Here is a 26211-nt window from a genome sequence, read left to right as displayed (position 1 = left end):
TCCTGATTCTTATGGTTCTGATGCCTTAATCCCAGGACTACAATGATCCTGATTCTTATGGTTCTGATTCCTTAATCCCAGGATTACAATGATCCTGATTCTTATGGTTCTGATGCCTTAATCCCAGGACTACAATGGTCTTGATTCTCATGGTTCATCTGCTCTTTAGAAACTTCTGTTTGCAATAAGCATCAAAAAACTTAAGAAATTCTTACAATTAGAGTTCAGAACCCCCAAGTGAGAATGACCTTAATTATTTTGAACCAAGAACATTCATTCTAATTGAACTATGTGAATTCCCAACTAGTCTCTCCCTCAAGTACATAAAAGTATACATGTGTGCATCATACAATAGTTCACTGAGCATCATTTCCACATGAAAGAAAATCTAGAAATTGAAATAGTTTTAAGAAATGGAGGAGATCATATAACAAAGCACCTTCCAGCAACAGGCCGTGGGGAGGGAGTTGGGTGTGTTAAACTTTCTGGAAGATTTTCCCTAGTTCTCAAAGGCAAGTCCTGAACATTCAGTCTCATCAGAATTCTTTTAGCAGGTGGGAAGAATCAGGGAAAAGTTGTCATTGCATCCATCCTACCCCATCCCATTATTAGTTTCTATTAAAATTATCAAGCATTATGCTGCTGCCAATAATAATAACTCTTCTGCTGCTGTCTCCTTCTAAAATTTCTGCGTCAGCAGGAAATCTACCTATGGCTTAGACCTCACAATAATTTCCCTCTTGCCCAAGATAGGAAGTGTACTGTCTGTCTAGGAATATAATCCCCAGAATTCACAATTAGGTTTCAGAATCATTTTTCTCCTGCCTTGGAGAAATCACTCTGAAATTCAGTTATATGTGTATCGAAGTCTTCTTCGTTTATTTTAAACATCAATTTTCTTTTAATAATTAATTAGAATCAGATTGAAACAAGCAAAATCCGTTAAAATTTTCTTATATTTACTGTGTATTGAAGTCTTCTAAAAGTATCTGAAATATTTTTAATATCTCTTAAAAAGTCCTAGAATGAACAATAACTCACACAGGCCTGATGGTACCTAAAAAGATCCATGTGGTAAGCAAATAGGAATTCTACTACTCTTTGGCATCAGAGTAGACCATACAGATGCTTTTTCCCCCCAGGGATATTGGGAGTCAAGGTGCAAGTTTCTGGTCCCACTCCCACTGGTGTGGTTACCATTTTTTCAATGCTAAATTTAGCAAACCTGGATTATTTTTTAGACCAAAGTCTTATCACTGATCTGTGCTAATTTTTTGATGACTTGTTAAGTGGAGTAGATTAGGCATCTTTGATTTTATAATCTCAAACTAGTCTAATAACTTAGATCTGAAGTTCTTCATTTCTTATCCTTATAAAATGAGCTTATTATTAGTAAGCACATGTGAAAAGTGTTTTGCTATAGTCTGAATCTTGCTAAATTAATCATTGAGGCAGATGATCTGCATGAAGAGAAATGGGCACATCTGTCAGATTTTTGGTGAAATGCTTAACTCATTTCCAAAGCCCCTGCCATTCTTCTCCTCATGGGCTCCTTAAAGTTTTTTGGTGACATGAATACCTTTGAACCTCTTCTAAGAATAATATTTTTAAATAAATAAAAGAAAATGATGGTTGTCCTTTGTTCTTGAAGAGGACCAAAATGACAAAATTATGGGGTTAAGGTACAGTGTGTGCGACTATGGCTGACAAAACCAATTTGATCTTGGAAGCCTGGAAGGGTACAAATAGTCCTTATGACTATGTCTCTAATTTGGGGATGGAGATGTTTCTAAATTTGCTTTTCTTTTGGGCTACTGCAATTCTTTGCTCATAGAGCACCTTCTTTGGTGTGGCCACATTGTCCAGGGCACTCCTCTGCCAGTGTCGTCCCAATTGATTCCAATTAAAATACATAGAACTACCAAGGAACTCAATTATATTGCAACACAATTTTTTTTTAGGTTCACAAACTTAATAAACCATTCCATTTCCCTTGTTTTTCCCCTACCTCCCCACTCTCCTTCATTCTATTCTGAGAAGCTTCTTTTTGTTATGTATGCCAGCAGTCCCTGCAAATATAGATTAATTGATGAATGTAAGGGCAAAAATTACTGACTCCTATTATTGTTGCCTAATAGAGCAATCAGAAAGCATGTATCATGTTCTTTTGCTACCTCTTAGGGAGCTGTTTCAAATCCTGACTTTTTTCTGAAGCACCCCATTCATAAGCACTTTATAATTTTCCCCAGCTAAACTCTCCATCTTCTTGCTCATAAACAGAATATAAGATTCTTTTTTTGGAGATAATTGAGATTAAGCGACATGACTGAGGTAACATACCTAGGAACTCTGAGGCAACATATGAATTCAGCTCCTCTTGATTCTATAATGGAGCCTCTTAAACTTTTTCCACTTGTGACTCCTTTTCACCTGAGAATTTTTTAACATGAACCTGAGTATATTGGTATGTAAAATAGGTATACAAATTAAACATTTCCTGATAATACAGCATAATTTCACAACCCCCAAAATTAGTTACAATACCCCATATGAGGTTGTGAATCAAAGTTTTAGAAACTAAACTCTAGCTGAGACTAGGGATGGTTTCTTTTTTTGGTATTTTTATGCCCATAATCTAGCACACACACAGAGTAGGGCATTAATTAGTCATAAATATAAACTACATTGAATGTAACTGAATTTTCATGTTCACAGTGGAAGAATTGATCAAGGATATTGGGAAGGCCCATGAATCAGTAACCTTTGCCCTTATATTCATTAATTAATCTTTATTTGCATGAACTACTGGTGCACATAACAGAAGCTTCTCAGAATAGAATGAAAGAGAGTGGGGAGATAGAAAGAAAAAAGGGAAAGGAATGGTTCATGAATGGTTTACTGCCAGTTTGGAAGGAGGAATCTAGCAAAGTGATCTAGGGAAGGTTGGGGATGAGGTAGTTCATCAAATATTAGTGAGTCATTTGGGGAATTGACCACTCTAGGAGCTGGAAAAAGTTTCCAAAATGGTTTAATATATGATTGTCATGAGATAATAATAAGAAGTTAATAAGTGCTTTCTAATTGATATCCAGAATGATGTTCAGTACCCTTTTTATTGGGTGTTGGACATTGAACTCCTCAATATATCTGAGTTCCCCTATCAGAGGGCAGGAGACTGCTCTGGAGGGATCGTGACTTTGGCGGAGGACCTGAGTTATTCTGTTCATTACATTTCCAAAGCCTAAATCTTAACAAAACGAAACCATCAGATTAAGTGGTAGGGATTCTTTGAAAGATTATGGGTGGGACTTGATGATTAATGAATTCCTTTCCAACTTTTCCAAGATTCCAGAATTTAGTGATAAATGTCTTAAGAACATCATTTCAACCAGGCCCCTTTCTCATTATCCCAAAGTGGGGAAACTCATACACGTCAGAAACACAGATCATCAAAACCCTCCCAATCCTTTCATGGTTCTAATTGGCCAAGGTCATGGAACCTTTCATGATGGAAAAAAAGTCCTTGATACAGAGGAAAGAGAAATGATTCAGGAGTCAGAGGACATGGATTCAAATCCTTCCTTGCTCCATCTTGTTCCTTAGTTTTCTCATCAATAACATGAATGGGATGGATTCAGTGGCTCCAGTGTTTCTCTGACAAGTGAGGAAACTGAGATAAAGTGCCTTGCCCAAGATCACACAACAAACAAGTAAAGACTGGAAGCTGAGGGTTCCTCAAATAGGGTGGTCTTTCTACTATAGCAGAAAGGATCCTTATTGTTCAGCAGATCAAATACTGGGATTCCTTAGCCAAGATAAATGGATTTAAGGGTTGGCTGGGAGAGGAAGGAGGAAGATTCTAGGTTTGTGATTTAATCTATGTGAGGAATTCCCTCCCACAATGATCCTAGCACTTCCCCCTGTTCCTAAACCCTTGCAATTTATACTATTTCTCTCTTTTTCTTTCTTTCTCTTTCTCTCTCTCTTTTTCTGTCTGTCTCTTTTTCTTTCTTCCTCTCCTCTCTCTCTGTCTTTCTCTCTCTCTCCCTTCCTCTCTCTCTCTTTCTCCCTGTCCTTCTCTTCCCCCCCCCCCTCATCTATTACCCCACATCTACAATGACACAAGATTTTGAGTCAAAGGCTCTAAATTCAAATCTCTGCTTCTTACTTGGGCAAGACCCTTCACCATTTCTCTAGCCTTCAATTTCCTCTGCTCTAAAACAAGAATATTGGAATACCTAACACTCTCCAAGCTCAGTCAGGCCCTAACTCTAAGGTTTTATGATTCTTAAAAACCTGGTATCTAGTCTCTTTTGCTGAACTCACCCAAAACTAATCTCCTGGTGGTTGGGCCCACAGAGGCCTTGGGCAGAGTTCACATGCCCATTCCAGAAAAGCCCTCAGTGGGAGAAGATTCATTTTCTTGAGGAAAAGCCATTTGATTCCTTATTTCCTGCTCTTCAAGGCACCTAGCTATCGCCAGAAAACATCTCATCAGGACTCATCAGAGAATTTGGACACCTGCTTGGAGATGAGCCCATTAAAAAAGAAGCCAGATTGTTCAGTTTTATTTTTCCTTCTTTATGAAGATTGGAGGGCATTTCCAAGTCTGCTATTATACATCTGATGGTGTGAGCCATATTTCTGGGCATAAAGCTATTTACCTGTACAAATTTTTTAGATCATTTCTCTCCCCACGCCAATCAAATCCACAAGATTTTCCTAAAGCCTGCATCTCATCCTGTCAGCCCTTCCACTACAGCTGTTTGGTTACCTCCAGGAACAAATACAAAATGCTCTGTTTGGCATTCAAAGCCCTTCACAGCCTAGCCCCTTCTGCTTTTCCAGTCACCTTAAACCTGACTCCCTGACACAGACACTTGGAACCAGTGACACTGGCCCCTGGTTGTTCCATGAACAAGACACTCCATTGCTCAGCTTCCAGTATTTTCTCTGGCTGTCCCTTATCCCTATAAGGCTTTCTCTCCTTCACTCTGATTATTATTCTTTCTGACATTTTTAAACCCCAGCTAAAAATCTCTTCTACTGGAAGCCTTCCCTAATCTTTAAATCCAGTGCCTTATCTTTTCATCATTTCCTATTTATCCTTAGTTTTTGTGTGTGTAATATTATATTAATTATAATATAATATATACATATTTAGTGATCCTTAGTACTTAACACAGTACCTGGCAGGTGATAGGTACTTAATAAATGTTTATTGAATTGATATTGAATTTCAAAACGTCAGGAAGACTTAGAAAAGTGGCAAAGAAACCCTTCTCCCTCCCAAAATAATAAAACATATTAGATTTTTCTCTTTAGTCCATTTAAAAGTTGATTTATTGGGGCAGTTAGGTGGTACAGTGGATAGAGCACCAGGCCTTAAGTCAGGAGGACCTGAGTTCAAATTTGGTCTCACCTGCTTAACACTTCCTAACTGTATAATCTTGGGCAAATCACTAATTAGCTCAGCAAAATAAAACATAATAATAACTAAATAAGTAAAAGTTGATTTATTATTTTTGTTTATAAATCACTCCACTTCCCAACATATCCCATGTCCCCTCTCCCTTTCTGAGAACTATCCCTTATAATGCTTAACTCAAGTCTAACATAGAGATATCATTTAGGTCCTCTTCTAGAATGAAAGACAACCACTAACAAAAGATAAAGAAAGAAAAACAGTTTGTCAAAACCAGCCAATGCTTCCACTTGAATTGTCATTCTGCAGCCTGTCTTGGTTGGTGAGAGACCACAATCTTGTCCAGCTTTTTTGCCCCACCATATTTATTTTGCCCCAAGTTCATGCCTCCTGTCCCTCTCCCTCCTGTCCCTACTATCTCCCTCACCCCATCTCCACTCCCTATATTCCATCCTTTGACTGGCTGTCTCCTAATCTTGAAATGCTTTCTTCCCCTCATATCCTGCTTCCTTCAGATCCCATTTAAATTCCCACCTTCTGCAAGAAGCATTTCCTGATTTTCCTTAATACCTGTGCCTTTCTCTGCCATTTATCAGGTCTCTGGTATATATAGTTGTTTGCTGGTTACCTTCCCCAATAGAGTGTTCTTGAGATCAGAAATTATTTTGGTCTTCCTTTGCCTCCCCAGTTAGACATTTAGAATTAATTGAACACCCACTATGAGGCAGGCACTCCCCTAAGTGCTGAGGAGGCAAAAGAAAAACTGTCCTTATTTTCAAATGAGCTCAAGGCTAATGGGAGAGAACAGTCAGTGATAAGCAAGCAATATACAGGATAAATTGAAAATCATCAATGGGGGGGGAGGGGGGGAGAAAGCATTAGTATTAAGGAGGATTGGGAAAGCCTTTTTGTAGAAAGTGGAAGCTGGGACTTCAAGAAAGCCAAGGGATGGAATTGAGAAGGGAGAGGATTCCAGACCTAGGGGACAACCAGTGAAAATGTCCAAAGTCAGGAAATGGTGTATCTTGTGCAAGGAGTAGCAAGGAGACCCGCTTTTTTTTTTTTTTTTTTTAAACATCTTAGACCTTACTGTGATTCTTAACACTTGTTTTGATTCTATGTGCCTTCAGAAATGGAGCGTATCACAGACAATAGTTTAACAAAAATGAAAAAAAGCCCCATTGTTACTATTGTTTTTAATGCATGTCATTCAATAATTAAATAATAAAATTTCTAAAATAACTAAGAAAACATTTTGACTACTTTGTTCCTGGGTCACTTGGTCTTTGTCCAATATTTGTGTTCTATTCTTTTTTTTTTCTTTTTTTCTTTTATTAAAGGTTTTTATTTACAAAACATCTGCATGGTTAATTTTTCAACATTAACCCTTGCAAAACCTTCTGTTCTAAATTTTCCCCTCCTTCCCCCCTTCCTATCCCCTAGATGGCAAGTAATCCAATACATGTTAAATATGTTTAAAAAATATATGTTAAATCCAATATATGTATACATATTTATACAATTATCTTGATTTGTGCTCCATTCTTGAAAAGATCTTTCTGCTTCAGTCTCAAATCAATCACTGGACCCGGATGATTCTGGAAGGAAAAGTAAGGCAGGTGACCTTGCCCAGCCCTCCGTCACTTAAATCCAATTCACTTGCATCACCTCCCTGATATCCTGGAGAACCAATGACCAACAGTAGCAATAGAAACACAGAAAACACAGAGAAATCACAGCTGAACCCACCCCCTCCCCCAGGGAAGAGAGGGACCTTCACCTGATCTTCCTCCTCTTGCCTCTTGACCCCCACTGCCCTACAAAATAGCTCCAGGATCTTTCCACTACCGTGTTCAGACTGTGAGAGCCATGCTATTGGCTCTCGTTCACGAAGAAGTCCACAATATAGGGCTGGGGCATTTAAAGACACGCTTGATATTTATGGCATTTAAATAGCAGGGACAAATGTTGAAGCTGTGAAGTTACAATGTTCTCTTTTTAGTCCCCCCTCCCCAGTCTTACTCTGCACTTCTGAGGTTCCCTACTGAAATTAAGTAGAGAATTTGGATGAGAAAAAAGGAAAATGACAATACAAATTATTATCAGACCACATGCATTTATGATCCCAGAATCATAGATTTAAAGCTGAAAGGAACTTAATTTCTGCATCTGAGAAACAAAGGATTTGGGCAGTATGATCTCCCTGACTCAGAGATCAAACCAGCCATAGAGCTGAGATGGGAATCAGGATCCCAGGTCCTTCCTTCTTCATCTCCATCCTTCTCCAATCAGGTATTATTTTTATGTCCTTAGATTTTTAGATCAAATATACAGAATAGATCTCTATGGTGATGGGAGCAAGAATGAACTTTAAATAACATTTTGAAGTTCACAAGGGGCTTTTCTTACATTTTGTCTCTATAAACTCACAACAACCCCACAAGATAGGGACAACAGGTATTATTATTATTCCCATTTTATAGATGAGGGAATTTGCAGCCTACATTTTGTTTCTATAACCTCACAACAACCCCACAAGGTAGGGACAGCAGGTATTATTATTCCCATTTTATAGATGAGGAAATTTGCAGCCTACATTTTGTTTCTATAACCTCACAACAACCCCACAAGGTGGGGACAACAGGTATTATTATTTCCATTTTATAGATGAGGGACTTTGCAACCTACATTTTGTTTCTATAACCTCACAACAACCCCACAAGGTGGGGACAACAGGTATTATTATTTCCATTTTATAGATGAGGGACTTTGCAACCTACATTTTGTTTCTATAACCTCACAACAACCTCACAAGGTAGGGACAACAGGTATTATTATTTCCATTTTACAGGTGAGGAAATTTGCATCCTAGAGATATTAAGTGACTTGTCTAGGCTCTCAGGACTAGTTAATGACAGAAAGGACTCTGTCCATTGGGCAAAAATACTTCCTATGAAGGAAATCTTAGAGGCTCTCTCAGGCAGCCTCCATACTGCTTGGGCCCAGCCTCTGAACTCCTCATGAGGCACCTTGGAAGGTCTCGACAAGGTTCAAGAATGACAGAGGGGGTATCTTGGGCCAGATCAGTTGGCAAGATCCGGACTGAATGTGGGAAACAGGCCGAGGAGCCACTTTGGGGAGGCTATGGGGAATTTCTGACTGGCCAGGTGAGCTCTGCTCTTGGAGCCCAGGACCCTAGAGAATTCCATCCTTGTCTTGCAGGCTCCTCGAGTGCAAACGCAGCTAAAACAATGTTCTGGGGCACTTATATGTAGCTATCCAGCAATTCTGATTCTAAGTACTTAGGATATCCTGAGACAAGAAGCCCACAGGTGGTACCCAGTATACCCCAAAACACTGTAGAAAGTGACCCCATAGTGTGCTCTCTCCAGTTTCTCCAATTTCCACTCAAGCCAGCCCACCCACCCACCACTAGCTTAGATATGGGTCTGCTTTTGAGTAGGAGACACCTTTATCAGGACTTCCGCCTCCTTACCCTAGGAATTCTAAAAACCATGACCCCCTTTCCAGAACCCTACAATATTCACACACCCATGTGTCTTTGATCTCTCATCTTCGATAATTTACTGCTTGTGAAGAGCAACTTCAAAGTGCTCCTGATTTGCCTTTCTTTTTGTGATAGTGACTTGGAGCAGCCTTTTATAAGGCACTTTAAAAAATAGACTATCCTTAGGCTTGTACCCCATATTCATTTTGGTCTTATATTCGTTTGCTCCCTATAGAATTTAGTTATCAGCCTCTGAGTAGAGATACTTGATACTAGACTCATCCATTCATTCTCCCAAATTCAACTATTTTTCTCTTTAGCATAATTGTATTAATTTTGTTTGTCCCCAAACTTTTCAATCATTGTGATTACCTGCTTTATTTTTTGTTATTGATTCTATTGTTTGGCTAATAATGAAGCCCCCTTATGCAGAGATATGAAAGGTATCTGCTCTGGCATTCATTCCTTCTCCCTCAGTTTGACTTTTCACATTTAGGTCACAGACTGATACTTGAGGGATTTAAGAATTTTTTTGGTGTGGCACATGGTACAGTATGTTCATTTCTGTCGCTGTCAGCATCTGGTGCAGGTCCTTATTACTCCAAGACTATGCAAAAGCCCCATGGCTGGTCTGCTTGCCTCATTCCCCACTCAGCTGTCAAAGTTACCTTTCTAAAGCACAGGTTTAGCCATGTCATTCCTCTTCTCAATAAACTCCAGCAACTTCCCATAGACTCCAGGATCAGGTACAAACCCTGTGCTTGGCAGTCAAAGCCCCTAAAGTCTGCCCCTCTCCCCTTTACAGTCATTTTACATGTACACCACCATGAAGTTGGCTGAAGCAGGGGCTGCAGAGAGCTTAGAGCTTGGTCAGACATCAGAGATGGCAAGGGCACCTGCTGCTCCTAGGCCATCTCTAGTTACCTTCGCTTTTCTTAGGTCCCTAGACTTTGGTGACTCAGGAAGAGAAAGTGGGCTGGGGACTTTGTGCAACTCTGACACTTAAATACAAACCCTACATGAGTCCAGACATCGCCCGTGATGTCCCTGGTCCTCTCCGGACAGGACGGGTAACTAGAATGACACCTTGTATCTTTGCCATCTGCCCCTTTTGACCCAGGGACAGACCACAGTGGGAATTTAATGGCCAGTTTTACACACAGCATTTTAGGAAGGACTAAATGAGCTGAATGGCATCAAGAGAATAGCCAGAATGGTCAAAAGCTGCAAATTCATGTCAAATCAATTGAAACAATTTAGCCTAGGAAAAAAGAAGACTGAGATTGGGGAGCAGCATATAATATGGCACATAGTAAGTATTTAATAAATGTGTTGGTTGAGTAATTAGTATGGGAGCTGTCTCGATATTTGTTAAACTTGGATTTGATTGGATCAAATCATCCAATGATTGGGGATGAATGGGGCCCAGGACAAATGTTCATTTTGGGAGGTTCTGCTAGCTTTCCTGGAAGCTCCCAGGAAAGTCAGGAGGCATTTGATGTGGGTCTGATGGCAAGCTGTGTCAGAGCACCTGGTGAGACAAGCATGAAGGTGCTTATCTCTCTAGAAGACTAGCTACTAAAAAAAATGCACCTTTTGGCCATGGGAAGCCATCAATAGAATTGGGGAAAAAAGCAAAAAAGCCTCATCTTCATTGCTGTGTAAATCTACTTTCATCCACAGCACCCAGTGAAGATGGGCAAAGTAGGGAGTGGGGATGGGGCAGGAGAGGAAATATCCCTAAAAACAGTAAGTTCTTGGACTATCCCAGTGACAGCCAACATGAATCAAATTAGTTCTCAAGTGTGATCTTAGTCTGCTAAGCAATGAATTAACATATTTTCAAAGGAAAAGAATCATGTTATATCAAACCAGATAATACACGTATTGTTATCAGCATATCTGTATTGAAACCTTGCTATCACTGAAACCAGAAGGAATAAAGGTTTTGTGGCTCATTACAGGATCACTCCCAGGTTTTTCTCAAACAGACCAATAAAAGACTTGGAGGGGTTGGTTCCATTAGGTGCCCATGGCAACAAAAAGCATCACTTCCATTGGATGCCCATGGCAACAAAAAGCATCACTTCCATTGGGTGCCCATGGCAACAAAAAGCATCACTTCCATTGGGTGCCCATGGCAACAAAAAGCATCACTTCACGGGATGGGCATCTCACTTCTGTGGTAAATGACAGGGTATGATGCAAAGCCTCAGGTGGCTGTGGGAATTCTCTGAAGATCTGCAGATCACAACCCTTCTCTGTCTCCCATGCTAAATGACTCTCAGCCGGCTTCTTCCACAAGGGTCTCCTCAGGGCCTCCCCCCACACTCTGTTATATGAGAGGGCTTCTCTGCTTTTCCTCAGCCCCTTGAGGGTTCCCAGGGAACCCCAGGATGTCCCCCTGGCATCCCCTATTCTTGCCAAAGGACTTCCTCATCTATTCTTGTGACATTCTTTGCTCTGTTTTGCTGGATCCTTGACAGGCACATGTCACATTCTGCTCACACCATTCTCATATCTTTCCATTATTCTCTCTGGGTGCTCATCTTTAGTTCTTCAAGGGCAACGGTCTTGCTGTGATTCAGCAAAACTAGTAAAACGTTCATACTACCAAGATGGGCCTTTGATTCCTTTTAAATAAGATGCATTTAAAATACTAAATAAAACTCCTTTTTAAATAAAAATTTTAAAATACATGCTATGTATTTTTTCCCCCATATTTAAAAACTTTATTTTGAGAAGCGGTCCACAGGTTTCACCAGGCTACCCAAGAAATTGACAAAAAAGTGAAGAATCCCCAGTGTACAAGGATTTGTGGTTATTTGCATATCTTTAGCAGCTCAGTACCCCACAATTAAGTAATAATACAAAATTAGTTCACAGTAATTATAAGTAAGAAGTTTCAGTCTCTCTCAAATATGGACTGTGTTTGAAATGCAACAAAAACATAATCTGATTTCCTTGGTGGGGGTACTCCCTCCACCCATGCAAATTACAGCCTTTCCAAGCATTCTCATCTGGTACTAAGCCTTATCGAAAGCTCCCATAAATCTCCTGGACAGAGCGAATACGGCCAGTGTAGTGGAGCCTTAGAGTCTGTGGGATCATTTGGACTATGTGTTGTGTCAATTTTGTTACATAATTGTATCACAAGCCTCCCTTTTTCTGCATATCTCTGCATATCTCAATGATGTCTTTTAGGTGACTTTTCAAATGAGAATAAAACATACACCAAAAATCTTTATTTCAACATACATCTTTCCATGAAGAAAGGACAAACATTACAAGATTAGAATAAGGAAACACTTCTTTCAATTTTTTTAAAATAAGATTTTTACCTCTCAGAGTAGGGGTTGTTAACCTCTTCGCTGTTCTGGACCCTGTTGGCAGGGTTCTGGTAAAGCCTATGGAACCCTTCTTAGAATCATGCTTGAAATATATAGGACTCCAATGGAAGCTAATTACATTGAAAGACAGATATAAAGTATACATATACATACATACACACACATATATATAAATAAAGTTAATGGATCTCAGGTTGAGAACTTCTATCTTTAGAGGACCAATTGTTTTAAGAGATTAATCATTGTGATTTGGCTTTAATTGAGTTTTAAAAAGGCAGGAGCCTGTACTATGACCAGTTATTTGGTATACAAGAATTTTTTCAATCCTAGTTTGAGTTACACATTTTCATTGTTCATAGAAATGAAAGAAGCCCACTCTCAATGGTACCGGTGACAAATTTGGGGGAAAGGTATGGAGATGTTAGAGTTTGTGCAAAATATGGGCATTGCTTTTTGGTAGGGCTCTTTGGTAATGAATCTATAATTTGAAAAATGGACTGAAATATTGATACCTTTATTGTTAATAACTGCTGTATATTTATACAGAAGTATAAGCCCTTTCTTATGGTCCCATCTGTAGGGTGAGTCATTATTATTTTCAAAGAAATTGTCAAATTTAATTCCATGAAAGAAAGAATATGATATTTAATTTCAGCAAAATGAAATTTTAACAGAGGACTAGTAGCTTAAAGCTCAGCACTAACAATTAGAAAATCTCATTAATTTGTATTATTTAATGAATGGAAATGTTGCAGAATCTCTATGTTTATTTTCATTTGTCTCCTGGAACGATGAAGAATAAGAGCAAATTTTAAAAGTGCATCTTCTACAAAGTAAAGAGAATTTATCCTTATGCTTACCTTCAATAATTTAAGGAATTCTAGACTAATGGGTTTAGAAAAACCACTTGTTCATGTCTCTGAAATTCACCAGCCCCACAAAGTGGGAAAGAGCAAGCCAAGAAAGAAAAAATTGGAGGCTGAAAAGTAAAACAGGATATAATGTGACCACAAATGATGACAATAAGTAAAAACCTCAGGATAGTATTTTTTTTTAATTTTATAAAAATTTCAATTAAGGAACACAATATCTCACCAACATTTCTTTAAACTTAGATCGAAGTGATGCATGAAGCCAGTCAAGGAGGGTCCAGCAGAATATTGGTGATGAGTGAAAGTGAAGAGAACCTCTCCACCAGGAGGAGGTAAGCCTAAAGGATTCCTGGGAAGAAGCAGGAGGGCTGGGTAGGGCAATTGAAAGATGGAAGGGAATTCATTATAGTTCATCTTTCTCTCCAGACACTTAACAGGATAAAACTACAAGAGTGCATTGTATTTCGGAAGTATTTGTTATGATCAAAGTTAAAATAATCTTACAACACAAATCCACATACACAAAACAAAAACAAAACTACCATTTTAAAACCGGACATTTTAATTCAAGAAGTCTAATGAATACAGAATTCAAAATACTTCATATTCAAATTATAGTTTAAATTATTTGTGGGTTTTTCCCCCAGCTCTGAAATTTTAACCTAGCAATATATAAGTTGGATGGCATCTTGGTCCATGTACAACCCCCTAGATATGGCAGTTATTTAGGAAGCATGTAGAAGTGGAAGAGCAAAATATTGGTCAAATGTATATGCATGTATGTATACATCAACATGCATATGCATATTTACATAAACATACATGTTTATACTTTGTGAAAAATTTTTAAATGGAAAAAAAATAGGTTTAGCAAAACAAATCAGCCATTTCTTATGGTATATATAATGATTCCCCATAATCCCCTACTCCTGCAAAAAAAACAAAGGGGGAAGGAGGTATATTTTCTCACGTCTTCCTTGGGACTAAAGCCTAGTTATTATGTGTAATTATGTACACAATGGTCAGTTTCATTTTTTTCCTTTCTATTTACATTGTTATAATTGTAGAAAGTGTTTTTCTGAGTTTGCTTACCTTAACATCGATTTCACGCGTCTTCATATTCCTAATTCCTTATAGCACAGTAATACTCCATTTATACAACACAGTTTGGTCTGTCATTCTCCAAATGATAGACTTTTAAAAAAATATTATTAAATGCAGAAATATGTTTAGAAGAATTGTACATGTGTAACCTATACTGGATTACTTGCTTTCTAGGAGAAAGGACTGGGGAAGAAGGGAGGGAGAAAGATTTGGAACAAGGTTTTGCAGGGTGAATGTTGAAAACTATCTTTGCATCTATTTTGAAAATAAAAAGCTATTAAAAATCTATTATAAAAAAAGTAAAAGAAAAAAGCGTAGTAAAGGGAGGGCTAATGCTAAGAATAACTTTAAGACAACAATAATCCCTTTTTAAAAGAAACAAAGAGCTAAAATTTGGAAGCAAGAGGAATATCAGAGCTAGGACCACTCTTCAGAATGCTAACAGCAAAAACAGATGAAAGACAAGACGGAATGAGACTCTTTTTTGGCACATCTTTTTGCCATGGAGAAAGACTCTTGAATTATATATAATTATTAAACCAATGAATTATCTCTGAAAAATCAAAGGTAATAAGAGAGTTGTCAGTGGCCATTGTTTGGGGTAATTGCACCTACCTAAACTGACTACTCAGGAGTCACTCTAAATGATGCACAGAAAGAATTTATTAGAATCTCGAGAAGCAGACCATCCTGGCCTGTGGGCCTGAAAGGACAGCAAGGATACCCACAGGAGGAGAGTCATTCACTTGAAGATGCTTACAACTTTTATACATTTCAGACAAAGAACCCCCAAAATCCCACCCTCTATAGGTTGTGATTGGTCACATAAACCTTTATCTCCCTATTTGGTCAGTGGAATGCAGTGAAAAAGGTGATCTACAACTTTAGCCACTTAATTCCTTCTTTGCACAATGGAATGCACTCCAGGTCTCATCTAAAATCTCACGTGACTGGGGCCTATAGGCCTGATCTACTTGAGTTAACAGTCTCTGATCAATATGTGCTTAATCTGTAAGTTCTTCACCTTTTCACACAATCCCCCCTGTTATTCATAAATATATATGTATATGTACATATATATATATATATATATATATATATATATATATATATATATTTCCTCATGAAGAACTAACATTGTGGTGAAATTCGATTAACATCTCTACACATTGCTTGTTAATCTCTTCATCAGGATCATCCCCTGCTATGGTCTCCCATCCTTCCTTTTGTAAAATCATCATTTTAATGGCATCCTCTGTCTGTAAGACTCTTGACAGTGACCTCCGAACTATTTTTGTTACCAACGTAATCATACAGGGCAAACATAGTGGCAACAGGATGATTCCACATATAGCTACTAACCCATATCCCAACAGTTGTTTCCACCAGCTTCCACCGAACCATGACCACTAGCCAGTACCAAAGGGAGATTCCAAACCTGCACGGGTACATGTGCAATCTTACGGATGTTCTTGGTGATTTCCTTAACAATTTGCCCATTATCATCAATCTGCATACAGAGGTGGACAAATTCAGTTTCCCACAGACCTCTCCTTCCTCTGGCTAGTCTAAGACTAGCCGATGTTGTAACACTGCTTTCCTTGTCTGAGTTGCCTGATCAGCAGTAAGTCTAAGGCTTGAGCGGTTTGATTGATTATTATCTCTAAAACTACCTGTAGCCTAATCAACCGATTTAACATGTATATCTGCGTTTGGTGCCCCCAACTACCGTCCTGGGCTCCTGTTGCCGGTGCGTACTCTTTTATAATTCTCTCCGGAGGCCAGGCATCTCCCCACCCATAACCGTATCCCCAATGCCTGCCAATGCTTGATGAGAGAAAGAAAAATTTAGATCTAATTATACCTATATAACAAACTCCAGTCCAATTTTTGGGTATATGGGTATAAGCCCTCTCACCACAGATCCAATAATGCCCCTTCAGGGCAGGATTATTATCATACCAAAATATAACGGGTCCACTTGAAGGTGGAAAATACCTGGCATCCCAGGGACCTAAGGGCCCTCCTCCTGTAGTAGAATTACATCTCCAAAGATGACTTTTAACTACCCATTGGCAGATGCAACCATTTTCCCAGTTAGCTCCTGATGGCTCCAGAAATTATTAAACATTTTCCTAACAGGGCCTTCTCTATTCTCCCACTTCTATGGAATGGATTGAAGTATAAGTTGAACCTGGTGCTGTGCTATTCAAGGTTATACGTGTCCATATCTGGGGTCCCTCTGGATCAGGGATTAAACAGGCAGGTGGCATTTTCCTCACACACCCCTCACTACTATTAGAACATTTGATACAGGGAACCACTGATCCATCATAACTGGTTTGATTCCATCTATTCACATACCTACTGCAGTCTATGGCAGTTCCCTTTTCTGGTTTGTGAGTGAATGTCCATGTACATTGACTTTCTCCCATCCATGGCCCTGTGCCAGTCTGATTCAGGCAATATCTCCCTAAAACTGTACTGGTCAGAGTCCAGTGGTGCTTTTCTTCTGCTGACCAGAAACCTGTTCCATTGTGTATTATTGACCTGTTGCTCAAGATCCAGGCTGGAGACAAGGGAACAGGAACCTAGGGCCACTGTGTAAGCTGATCAGGTCCCCCACATATCCAACAGTCAGTCAATCTAAAGCTAGTGGCTATTGTTTGGATCAGGGTTTGAAAGGTATTTTCATACCCCACTGCTCTCGAGGTACCAGTACAAAAGGAGTACCCACATAGAATTACACATACATATAGAAGGCGCAGTCCCCAACCCTTTGAGTTTGGTTCACACCCCATTCTTCCTGATAGTATATAATACCCCCAATCCTAACAATACAGTTCAACAAAATGTAATATCTAATACAAACAAGAAAAGTCCCAAGAGAGTTCCCCAAATGAGACAAGTCAAAAAAATTTTACATGCACAATTCATCAGTCTTTGCTAGGCTTCTTGTAATTTCAACCGCACTTTCAATGTTCCTGGATCAGTCTCTACTGCCCACTTCTTTGGTGCATCCACGGGACCTTTGACTCGAGTGTGATGTGTCCAACCTTTCTCTTTGGTGTGTATTGCCATATCTAAAGTCAACAGGATCTGGAATGGTCCTTCCCAGCTCAGGGTCAGCTTGTCCTCCTTTCATGTCCAAACCAGGACCCAGTCTTCTAGAACTTATGCACTGTGAATCCTAAGGGAGGAGTCTGAGCAATAAGCCCTTTCAGTTGTAAAGTTTTCAGATATTACAGTAAAGACAGAACATATTCCTTTAAAAACAAATCCTTGGTCTCAAATATTGGATCCAAGGAAGAATTTTGAATCCCTTTTGGATAAAGGTGACCATACAATAATTCATAAAGTGATAACCCCACATCCCTTCAGGGTTTTGTTCTATTCTTAATAAGGGAAGGGGAAGGCACTTGGTCCACGGCAATTGTGTCTCTAATGCCAATTTAGTCAGTTGCTGTTTAATTTCCTTATTCATCCTTTCTACTTTATCTGATGAGGGTGGATGCCTTGGGGTATGTAAGTCCCAGGATATTTCTAGAGCTTGGGCCACAGATCAGAGGACCTTAGCTGTGAAACGGGTACCTTGGTCTGAATCTTCCTGTTCCACCAACCCATACCCTGGAATGATATGCTCAAGGAGGACTTTTACGACTTCCGAGTCAGTTGCCCAGGCAAGGGGGGAGGCCTCCACCCATGAGGTCAGATGGTCCACTACGACCACAGATATTTGAGACGCCCCACTGATGCAGCTCGGTAAAGTCCACCTGAATGCTTTGGAAAGGCCTGATACCAGGGGGCCTTTCTCCTTTCTGGACTTGTCATTGGGCCGCTCTATTCATCCTCTGGCAAACAGGACACCCGCTGACCAGTTGCCTGCTATTGTGTACAGGCCAGTGCCACAAACTTAGCACTGCATCACACAGATCTTGGACACCCCAAAGACTGCCCTGATGTAAATGTTGGAGTACAAGTCCCATACCTGCTGTGGTCAGTACCTCTCTGCCGTCAGGGAGGAACCAGTGCCCCTCTTTATCCTCCTGAGCGCCAAGGCTTTGGATTTCCTGCTTCTCTTCTGGGGTAAGGGAAGGTGGAGGCATCGGAGGCAGAAATGCCAGAATTAGCACCATCATTTCCTCCATACTTACAGATTCCTCTTCTCCAGCCCATATTGCCTCCTCATCCACAAAGCAGTTTCCCTTGTCTCAAATGAATCTCCTCTTTGGTGCCCCTGCACATGAATCACTGCAATTTTCTTAGGTAATATAAGATTAGTCAAAATTTTAGTGACCAATACCCTGTGTGCCAATCCCTTACCTTTACTGTTTCCATTCTTTCCCTCAAATAATTTACAGGATCTAAATTTTTTTTCCTTCACTTATATAATGAACTAAATGTTTTACCTCACATTTCACAAATTGCAATTGGTCTTGAGAAATTCTCAGTCCCTGTGCTCCTAAATAATTTAACAAACTGATAGTGACTTGGACAAGGTCACTCTTTTTCCTTCCTGCCACAAGAGGATCATCTACATATTGTAAGACTTTTAACAGTAAGAAATTTATCCCAGAATGTTCACACAATTTTTACATAGCCAAGTAGATGTTTCATAAATTGAATATTATACCAATCATTTTGTTTTTAAAATACCCAATACACAGAAAAATCCCAAACTACATATTGTCCATAACAAAAACTTTTTCAAAAGGACAAAGGCAAAAACTATTATCCTTGGAGTCCCTTTAAATAATTGGCATCAATACAATTAATTAAAACTTCCTGTTTTCACATAAAAGAATCTGAAAAGTTCTTAAAAACATAAATTAAACTTTTTGAAATAACCCTTTCAAACTATAGATCGCATTTATGATCATATTCCTTAAACAAGAAAACCATTATGTTTCAAAGAAACAAATATTCAGTAAATTAACCAAGCCACTACAGAAAATGACTGAACGCACTTGGTGGGAGTGAAGGAAGGAGAGGATTGCATGTGGCCACCCTTCCCCCACTCCTTCACTCCTGGACAAAGGATTCCCTCCTGTTTCTCCACTCAATTTCCTACCCGGGAATCCTTCTCAAGATTTAGGCAATCAGTTTATTTCCTTTCATTTTCCAACTGATTCCTTCTTGATATCATTCAGGCTCTCAATTTGCTCCTACAAATCAATCCTTCAGTCTCCTGCCTTCTTCTTTCCAGTTCTCTTCAGAACTTTTAAGATTCACAATGTAGTGAATAGCTAGAAAAACTCCATAAAGCATAACTTACAATGTTAATAAATTACCCAATGTTTCCTTGTTTTCCACATGTCCAACATTCTAAATTTGTATTCCTCAATGCACCCTTTCCTTTATTGTTTCTTGCAGACTCCCAGCCCCTCCTGGGTCCCTTATATTTCTTTTTAGCAGCATCTGAGTTATGGATCTGCTGAATCATGATCCTATTTCTCTCTCTTTCTCTCTTATCCCTGGGCTTTTCCCATTCCTTTCTCTGCCTCTCTTTTTCCTTAGCCCAGTCCTCATCTCTCCTTACATAAACCTTTGTAGCTTCCTCCAATAAAGTTTCCAAAGAAGATCGCATCCACCCTTCAATCTTCTGTAACTTCCTATTTATATCCGGCCAGGAATTAGATACAAACTGCACCTTTAACATCTGTTCATTCTCTGGGCTATTAGGATCTGTTCCTGAATATTTTCTTATTCCTTCTCTAATTCTAACTACTGCGTTGGTGACTCCGTCCTTTTCTTGGGTGATAGCTAAGGCCTTGTTTATATTTTGCCTCTTTGGGAAAGCATCCCTCAACCCCACAACTATTAACTCCCTCAGATCTTGCATATTCTGTCTATGCGCCTGATTATTACCATCCCACCCTGGGTCATTCACAGGATACTTCTGTGACAGGGACCGCCCCGTCATTCAGGCGTGGGTGCCTCCTTTCTCATTCCTGCATGGCTAAATGCCCTGACCTCACTTCTTAATAGGGGTGCATTCACATATCCAATGCCCCCTTGAGCCCCACCTAACGGAACTTCCCTGAGGGGGAACATATCGACATCCCCAGCCAGGAGGGGGACCTCTCTACGTATATCCCCCCCTGTACTCCGTGTCTTTCTTGGGAGTGATCCTGCCTCCTCCCTAAAGGGGAGTCTCTGAATATCTGCAGTTGGTGCAATTCCCTGGAAGTAGGAGCATACGGTCCTTCTATTATCTGCTCTCTGGGAGCTTCAGCCACAAACTGGGCCTCAACTGGCTGAGGGGGCAGAGCTTCTAAAGGGTCCCAATCCTGCTTCTCTTCCTTTACTACTTTCTCTTTAGCCCCTGGCTCTTTTTCTGTTTTCTTTACTCTGGTTTCTGGGGTTGGTTCAAAAAGACTTTAGCAGACCCATCAAGCCAGAGATTAGCATAAACGGATTCCTCTGGGTTAAAAGGTCTTTACCATTCACATACAAATTCAATTGTTGACATACACAATCCTAGGAAGAACCAAAACTCAGCCAAATAAGTTCCCCTACCAATATTTTGGCTGCTCCAAACAAAGCAGCAATATTTAACGATCTTTCTTTTGTCTTTTCCTTTGTATCTGGGAAGTTCCTCCCAGTTCTTAAGTCAATTTCCTAATGGGCTGTCGACTGGAATTTCCTGACTAAGGTCCTGACACTCACTTTTGGACTGTGATTTCCCCATATCACTTAGTCCCCCAAACTAAGTTCAGCAGTTTATCAGCAGCCTCCCTTGGCAGTTCTTTACCACTGGGGCCTATCACAGTCCAGCACTCAACAAAATTTAGTGAGGGCTATTCCCTTGGGTTCCCTAAAACCCAGCCAATAAGACCCCCAAACTATTCCAAGAGCTTACCGAGCCACACGGTGCAGATTCTAAACTGCGCCGGCCAGTCAGGACATTCGTTTCTTCCAAAGTATTCGTTTCTGTACTTCACTGAGTCCCCCCTGCTTCGGTCCGTTGTCTGATGGGGAGGGAGGACACACACACTTGAGTCAGAGACCACTGGAAAAATTCTTCCATGGGCGCCCGCCTCTACTCAAGGTGCACACCCATTTCTCCAAAAGACACCAATCCCGGACGAGCCCCCAAAACTGTTTGGGGCAATTGCACCTACCCAAACTGACTACTCAGGAGTCACTCCAAATGATGTACAGAAAGAATTTATTAGAATCTCGAGAAGCAGACCGCCCTGGCCTGTGGGCCCGAAAGGATAGCAAGGATACCCACAAGAGGAGAGTCATTCACTTGAAGATGCTTATAACTTTTATATATTTCAGACAAAGAACCCCCCAAATCCCACCCTCTATAGGTTGTGACTGGTTACATAAGCCTTTATCTCCCTATTTGGTCAGTGGAATACAGTGAACAAGGTGATATACAGCTTCGGCCACTTAATTCCTTCTTTGCACAATGGAATGCAGTCCAGGTCTCATCTAAAATCTCACGTGACTGGGGCCTATAGGCCTGATCTACTTGAGTTAACAGTTTCTGATCAATATGTGCTTAATCTGTAAGTTTGTCACCTTTCCACACACCATGCATCTGCCACTTCATTCAGATGTAGTTCACGTAAGCCTTGTACCTTCAAACCATAGAGGGTAGCTTGGTGCCCTCGACTCTTATCTTACATTTCAATTCCTTGAGAACTATTTTTGTTCTAATTCTCCCAATTCAAATTTCCATAATATTATTTCATGACATATAGCTTTTTATTAATTTTTGTGTCACTGTATTATTAAATTTAATATTTAATATAGTATATTTAAATTTAAATTATTAAATTATTATTCACCATGTTAAAAATATCATTATAATTATTTTTCATTGACCTGTAAAAACAGTTTTAAACTTTTTAAAATTTTGAGTTCAAATTCCCTTCCCCTCCTTAAAAAGACAAGAATTTTGATTCTTGACTGTGCAATCATATAACACATATTTCCATGTTAGCCATGTTGCAAAAGAAATAAAAAAGTCTTAAAAGTATGTCTTCATTTGTATTCAGACTCCATCAGTTCTTTCTCTGACACTGGATAGAATGCTTCATTATTAGTCCTTTGGAATTGCATTGCTGAGAGTAGCTAAGTTATTCACCATTGATCAGCATATAATATTGCTGTTCTGGTTCTGCTTACTTCACTTTACATAGTTCATATAGGTCTTTCCAGACTTCCTTTTACTTTTATTTTTATAGCTACATTAGAGGTTTTATTTACATTTAATAGCTGCTTATGGATTCAAAGACCACATGAAGATCTCTGATAGCCTGAGATGGTCATACTTATTGTCATGTCTAGTATTATCACTGATAAGTAAAATTTGTTAAAAATCTTTTCCATTATTTTCTTCAGACAATATATCTTAATTTAAAAAAAAAATTTCCAAGACACATAAATGGAAAGTTTTTATAAGATAATAAAGAATCAACTCTTTTAAGTCGAGTAAGCTGAAAAAGAAATGCCAGCCTGCACTGGTGGATAGTAGCCAATTCTACCAGTGAAGTCATGGGTCCAATTCCCAGGTCTCTGTCTCAGCAAAGATGCAGGATTGTGCAATGCAAAGAGGCATAAGGACAATTTTTTACAAAGTCACTTAAATTTTAATGGGGTTCTTGAAAGGAAGAATTACAGTATTTACTTTGGAAAATAAAGGAACTTTGAGAGTCTTTGCCAAGCTCGTATTCAGCGAGTAACTGGGCCCCCAGACCCATCTCTGACACTTCATAAGCAGGTGATCTTGGATTATCTTTAACCTGGCTGTTCCAATTTCCTTTTGAGTTCTGCCTACTGACCTCCCTGACTTCCTTTAAGTCCCAACAAAAATCCCACCACCTTCCAGAAGCTTTAAGGATTCCCCTTAATTCTCGTGCCTTCCCTGTGTTGATTATCTCCAATTCTCCGGGATATATCTTGTTTTCACATAATTTACATGTTGTCTTCCCCATTAGACTGTGAGCTTCTCAAGAGTGGAAAGTCTTTTGCCTTTCTTTGCATTTATACTGCTTCATACAGTGCCCGACACAAAATAGGCAGTTAAATGTTTACTGACTAATTGGCTGAGAGATAACAAAGACTTATTAAAAGAAAGAAAAGAAGGAAGAAAGAAACTTTCAACACTATGAAAGTGATTATATACTTTAAAAAGGAAAAGATACAGACAAAACAGCTTTGTGAATAGTATGGCAGATGGGGAATAAAGCATTAGATAAGAGAAGCTAGTCTTGTCTCATTCCTAGTTTGGGTCATTTAAAAAAGTTGCTTAATCTTATTTTATCAGAATTCTGAAGATATAAAGATTAAAACAAGAAAGAAAGTTATAAATCAGTCCTGAAGTAAAGCTAATAAAATTAGGTACAATAGAAATGTAAATTGGTACAGATAAAGCTACCTTATAGCAAATTCTATTAGATGAAGAGTTCTGTATTTTGATGCAGTCTCTTCCCTGATGGTTTACCCAAACTAGTCTTTCTTTCTATAACACCCAAAGGGATTTCTTAAGCACCTTAGAGGTCTGTTGGATTTCCTGGGATATAAAAGTTTAGGACCCAATCCCATTACTCAAAGAGCTCCAGCTCTAGCTGGAGAGAGAGTTTAAGAATAATTCATGATAACAGGCAATCAAGCTTTAATTGTACAATTTAGGAATTCAGAGAGGAAAGGTCAAAGAGAACTGGAGTCCTCAGCAAAGTTTGAATGGAGGAGGTAGAATTGGAGTTGGTTCTTAAAGAGAGCAAAGGTGAAGGATAAAGGGCGGAGGTTCCAGGAAAGGGAATCAACTAGAGAGGGGCCTTAACCTGCTTACAAGCTCCTGCGGAATCAGCCTAATTTGAGCAACGGGTTCAAACTGGAAAAAAAAGAAAACAAGGGGCCGATAGAAAGAATGGGGTCAAATTACAGGGGCACCTAAACCCAGACAAAGAAAGTTAGATTTGTTGTGAAGGAAAATAAGGATATCATTAAAGGGCTTTTAAATATTGAGTAGCAAATTGGAAACTGCTAAAAATGGGAAGTTAGCCTGGCAATTGTATATAAAAGAGATTAATTAGAGGGAAGTGAGAATGGAGTCAGAACTGCTGATTACTAAGAGGTGATCTAATTGCAATAAAATGGAAATACTTGTTCTACAAATATTGTAGTGAAACAGTATCATGGTATAGTGAAAAGGGTGTACTTAGATACTGAAGATATTCGATAGATTTGAATATCAGCCTCTTACTCTGGGAGTGACCTCTTTCTTTTGTAAATGAAGAGGTAAGAGTAGGTGACAGCTAAATTCTTTCAGTTCTAAATCCAAGTCTGTTTATAAATCTATGAACTTAAGACACTACTATGTTAATCTATCAACTGATATAGGTCAAAGAAAAAGGAAAAAGACCTATACATACCAACATATTTATAGCAGCTCTTTAAACTGGGGAATTGGCTGAAAGTTATGGTATGTGATTGTGACTGTACAGTAAGAAATGATGGAGGGGCTGGTTTCAGACCTGATGAAAAGTGACGTGAGCAGAACCACAGCAATATCACAATGATAATCAACTGACTTAGCTAACTGAGCAATACGATGATCCACAACAATTCAAAGGAATCATGATAAAAAACACCATTTACCTTCAGACAGAAAACCAATAGACACTGAATGCTGATTGAATGTGTACTTTTTTTCTTTTTATTTTTCTTGCTTTATTTTTCACATTATGTGAAAAGGTTTTGGACGACTTCATATGTATAACAGGCATTATATTTCTTGCCTTCTCAATGGAAGGGGTAAAAGGAGAGAAAATTTGGAAATGAAAATTAAAAAAATTAAACGTCTGGTAGACAGTTGATGACCCAGAACTTGAGCTCAGAAGAGATTAAGGCTGAACATAAAGATGTGGAGTCATCTGCATGAAACATGATGATTCATGAGAGTTCAAGAAAATACAGAGGACTCGGGACAAAAAAAAATCTGACACTCAAGGCCCTATACCTTTCAACTTCGTTTTTAGCCTTATTCTATAGTACTACCCTTCATTTGATTCAGCTGGACTGAATTATTATACTTCACCCCCGTTGAGTACCTCCTGTAAATGTAGAACCCTTCCCTCCTTCCCACTCTTTGCATTTTGAAATCCTTCCTATTACCCAAGGCACTACTTCCTCTTTATTTCAAATAAGCCTTTTCTGTCATCCCTTATGAAAATTACCTTTCTCTTCTGGGATCTCACTTTGTACCTCTCGTTCTTTTCTGATTTTGATGATTTTTTTATTGCATATTTACATATAATGTCTCCTAGAATATTGTAAACTTCATGAGATTATATCTTAATTATATCTCCCTTAGTACTATGCGCCGGGTATACTGGGATAGGAATATTCACTATATTTTTTCAAATGAAAGATAACATTTTTATTTGTATACTTTATGCCCAGTGAGTTAGTGTTAGAGTCAGGACAAATGACTTCAAACTTTGCCTGAGACATTTACTACTTGTGTGGTCCCTCCCAGGCAAGTATGTTGCAAACCTAAGAGCTATTTAAGTGCTAGCTATTATTATTATTATTATTATTATATTCTGAAAATGTTAGGCGATAAGGACATTTCCTTCCAGAAATTAAAATGTTTTCTGAATGGTAATTCTAGCATACCAGATCACCTAAGATACAGCACATAGAAGAAATATACCATACAGTATCACTCATAAGTTTAAAAATAGCTTTACACTGTAAAGGTCAATTGGGAAGCAACAGGGTGTGTGTATGAGGGGGAGGGGTGGTTAGGAAACTTGAATCAGTGAGTAGGTAGGTAACAAACCTTAGATCTTTTCTCTAAGGGAGTATCCCTTCTGCTTTTAAAGACATCTAAGATTCTCTAGTTTCTATGTCAAGAATTGTTTGAACAGAAACAGCAGATTGCTTTGCCCCAGAAAGCAAGTCCTACACAAAGTTGACCACATGAAGTAT

The 26211-nt window shown here is 39.0% G+C and overlaps 1 protein-coding gene across 1 annotated transcript in view; it reads left to right on the top strand.

The window, feature by feature from the left end:
- MCF2L2 (MCF.2 cell line derived transforming sequence-like 2) overlaps positions 1-26211 on the top strand; it is a 340912-nt gene that overhangs the window by 168515 nt on the left and 146186 nt on the right. Inside the window, exon 17 of the mRNA XM_031961125.1 lies at positions 13399-13487. Coding sequence (XP_031816985.1) covers positions 13399-13487 — 89 coding nt within the window. The remainder of the gene's footprint in view (positions 1-13398; positions 13488-26211) is intronic.

This window comes from Sarcophilus harrisii, chromosome 3, assembly GCF_902635505.1.
Source record: "Sarcophilus harrisii chromosome 3, mSarHar1.11, whole genome shotgun sequence".
NCBI classification, from domain to species: Eukaryota; Metazoa; Chordata; class Mammalia; order Dasyuromorphia; family Dasyuridae; genus Sarcophilus; species Sarcophilus harrisii.
The sequence above is the reverse complement of the archived record's forward strand: the minus strand, read 5'-3'. Positions and strand labels throughout refer to the sequence as shown.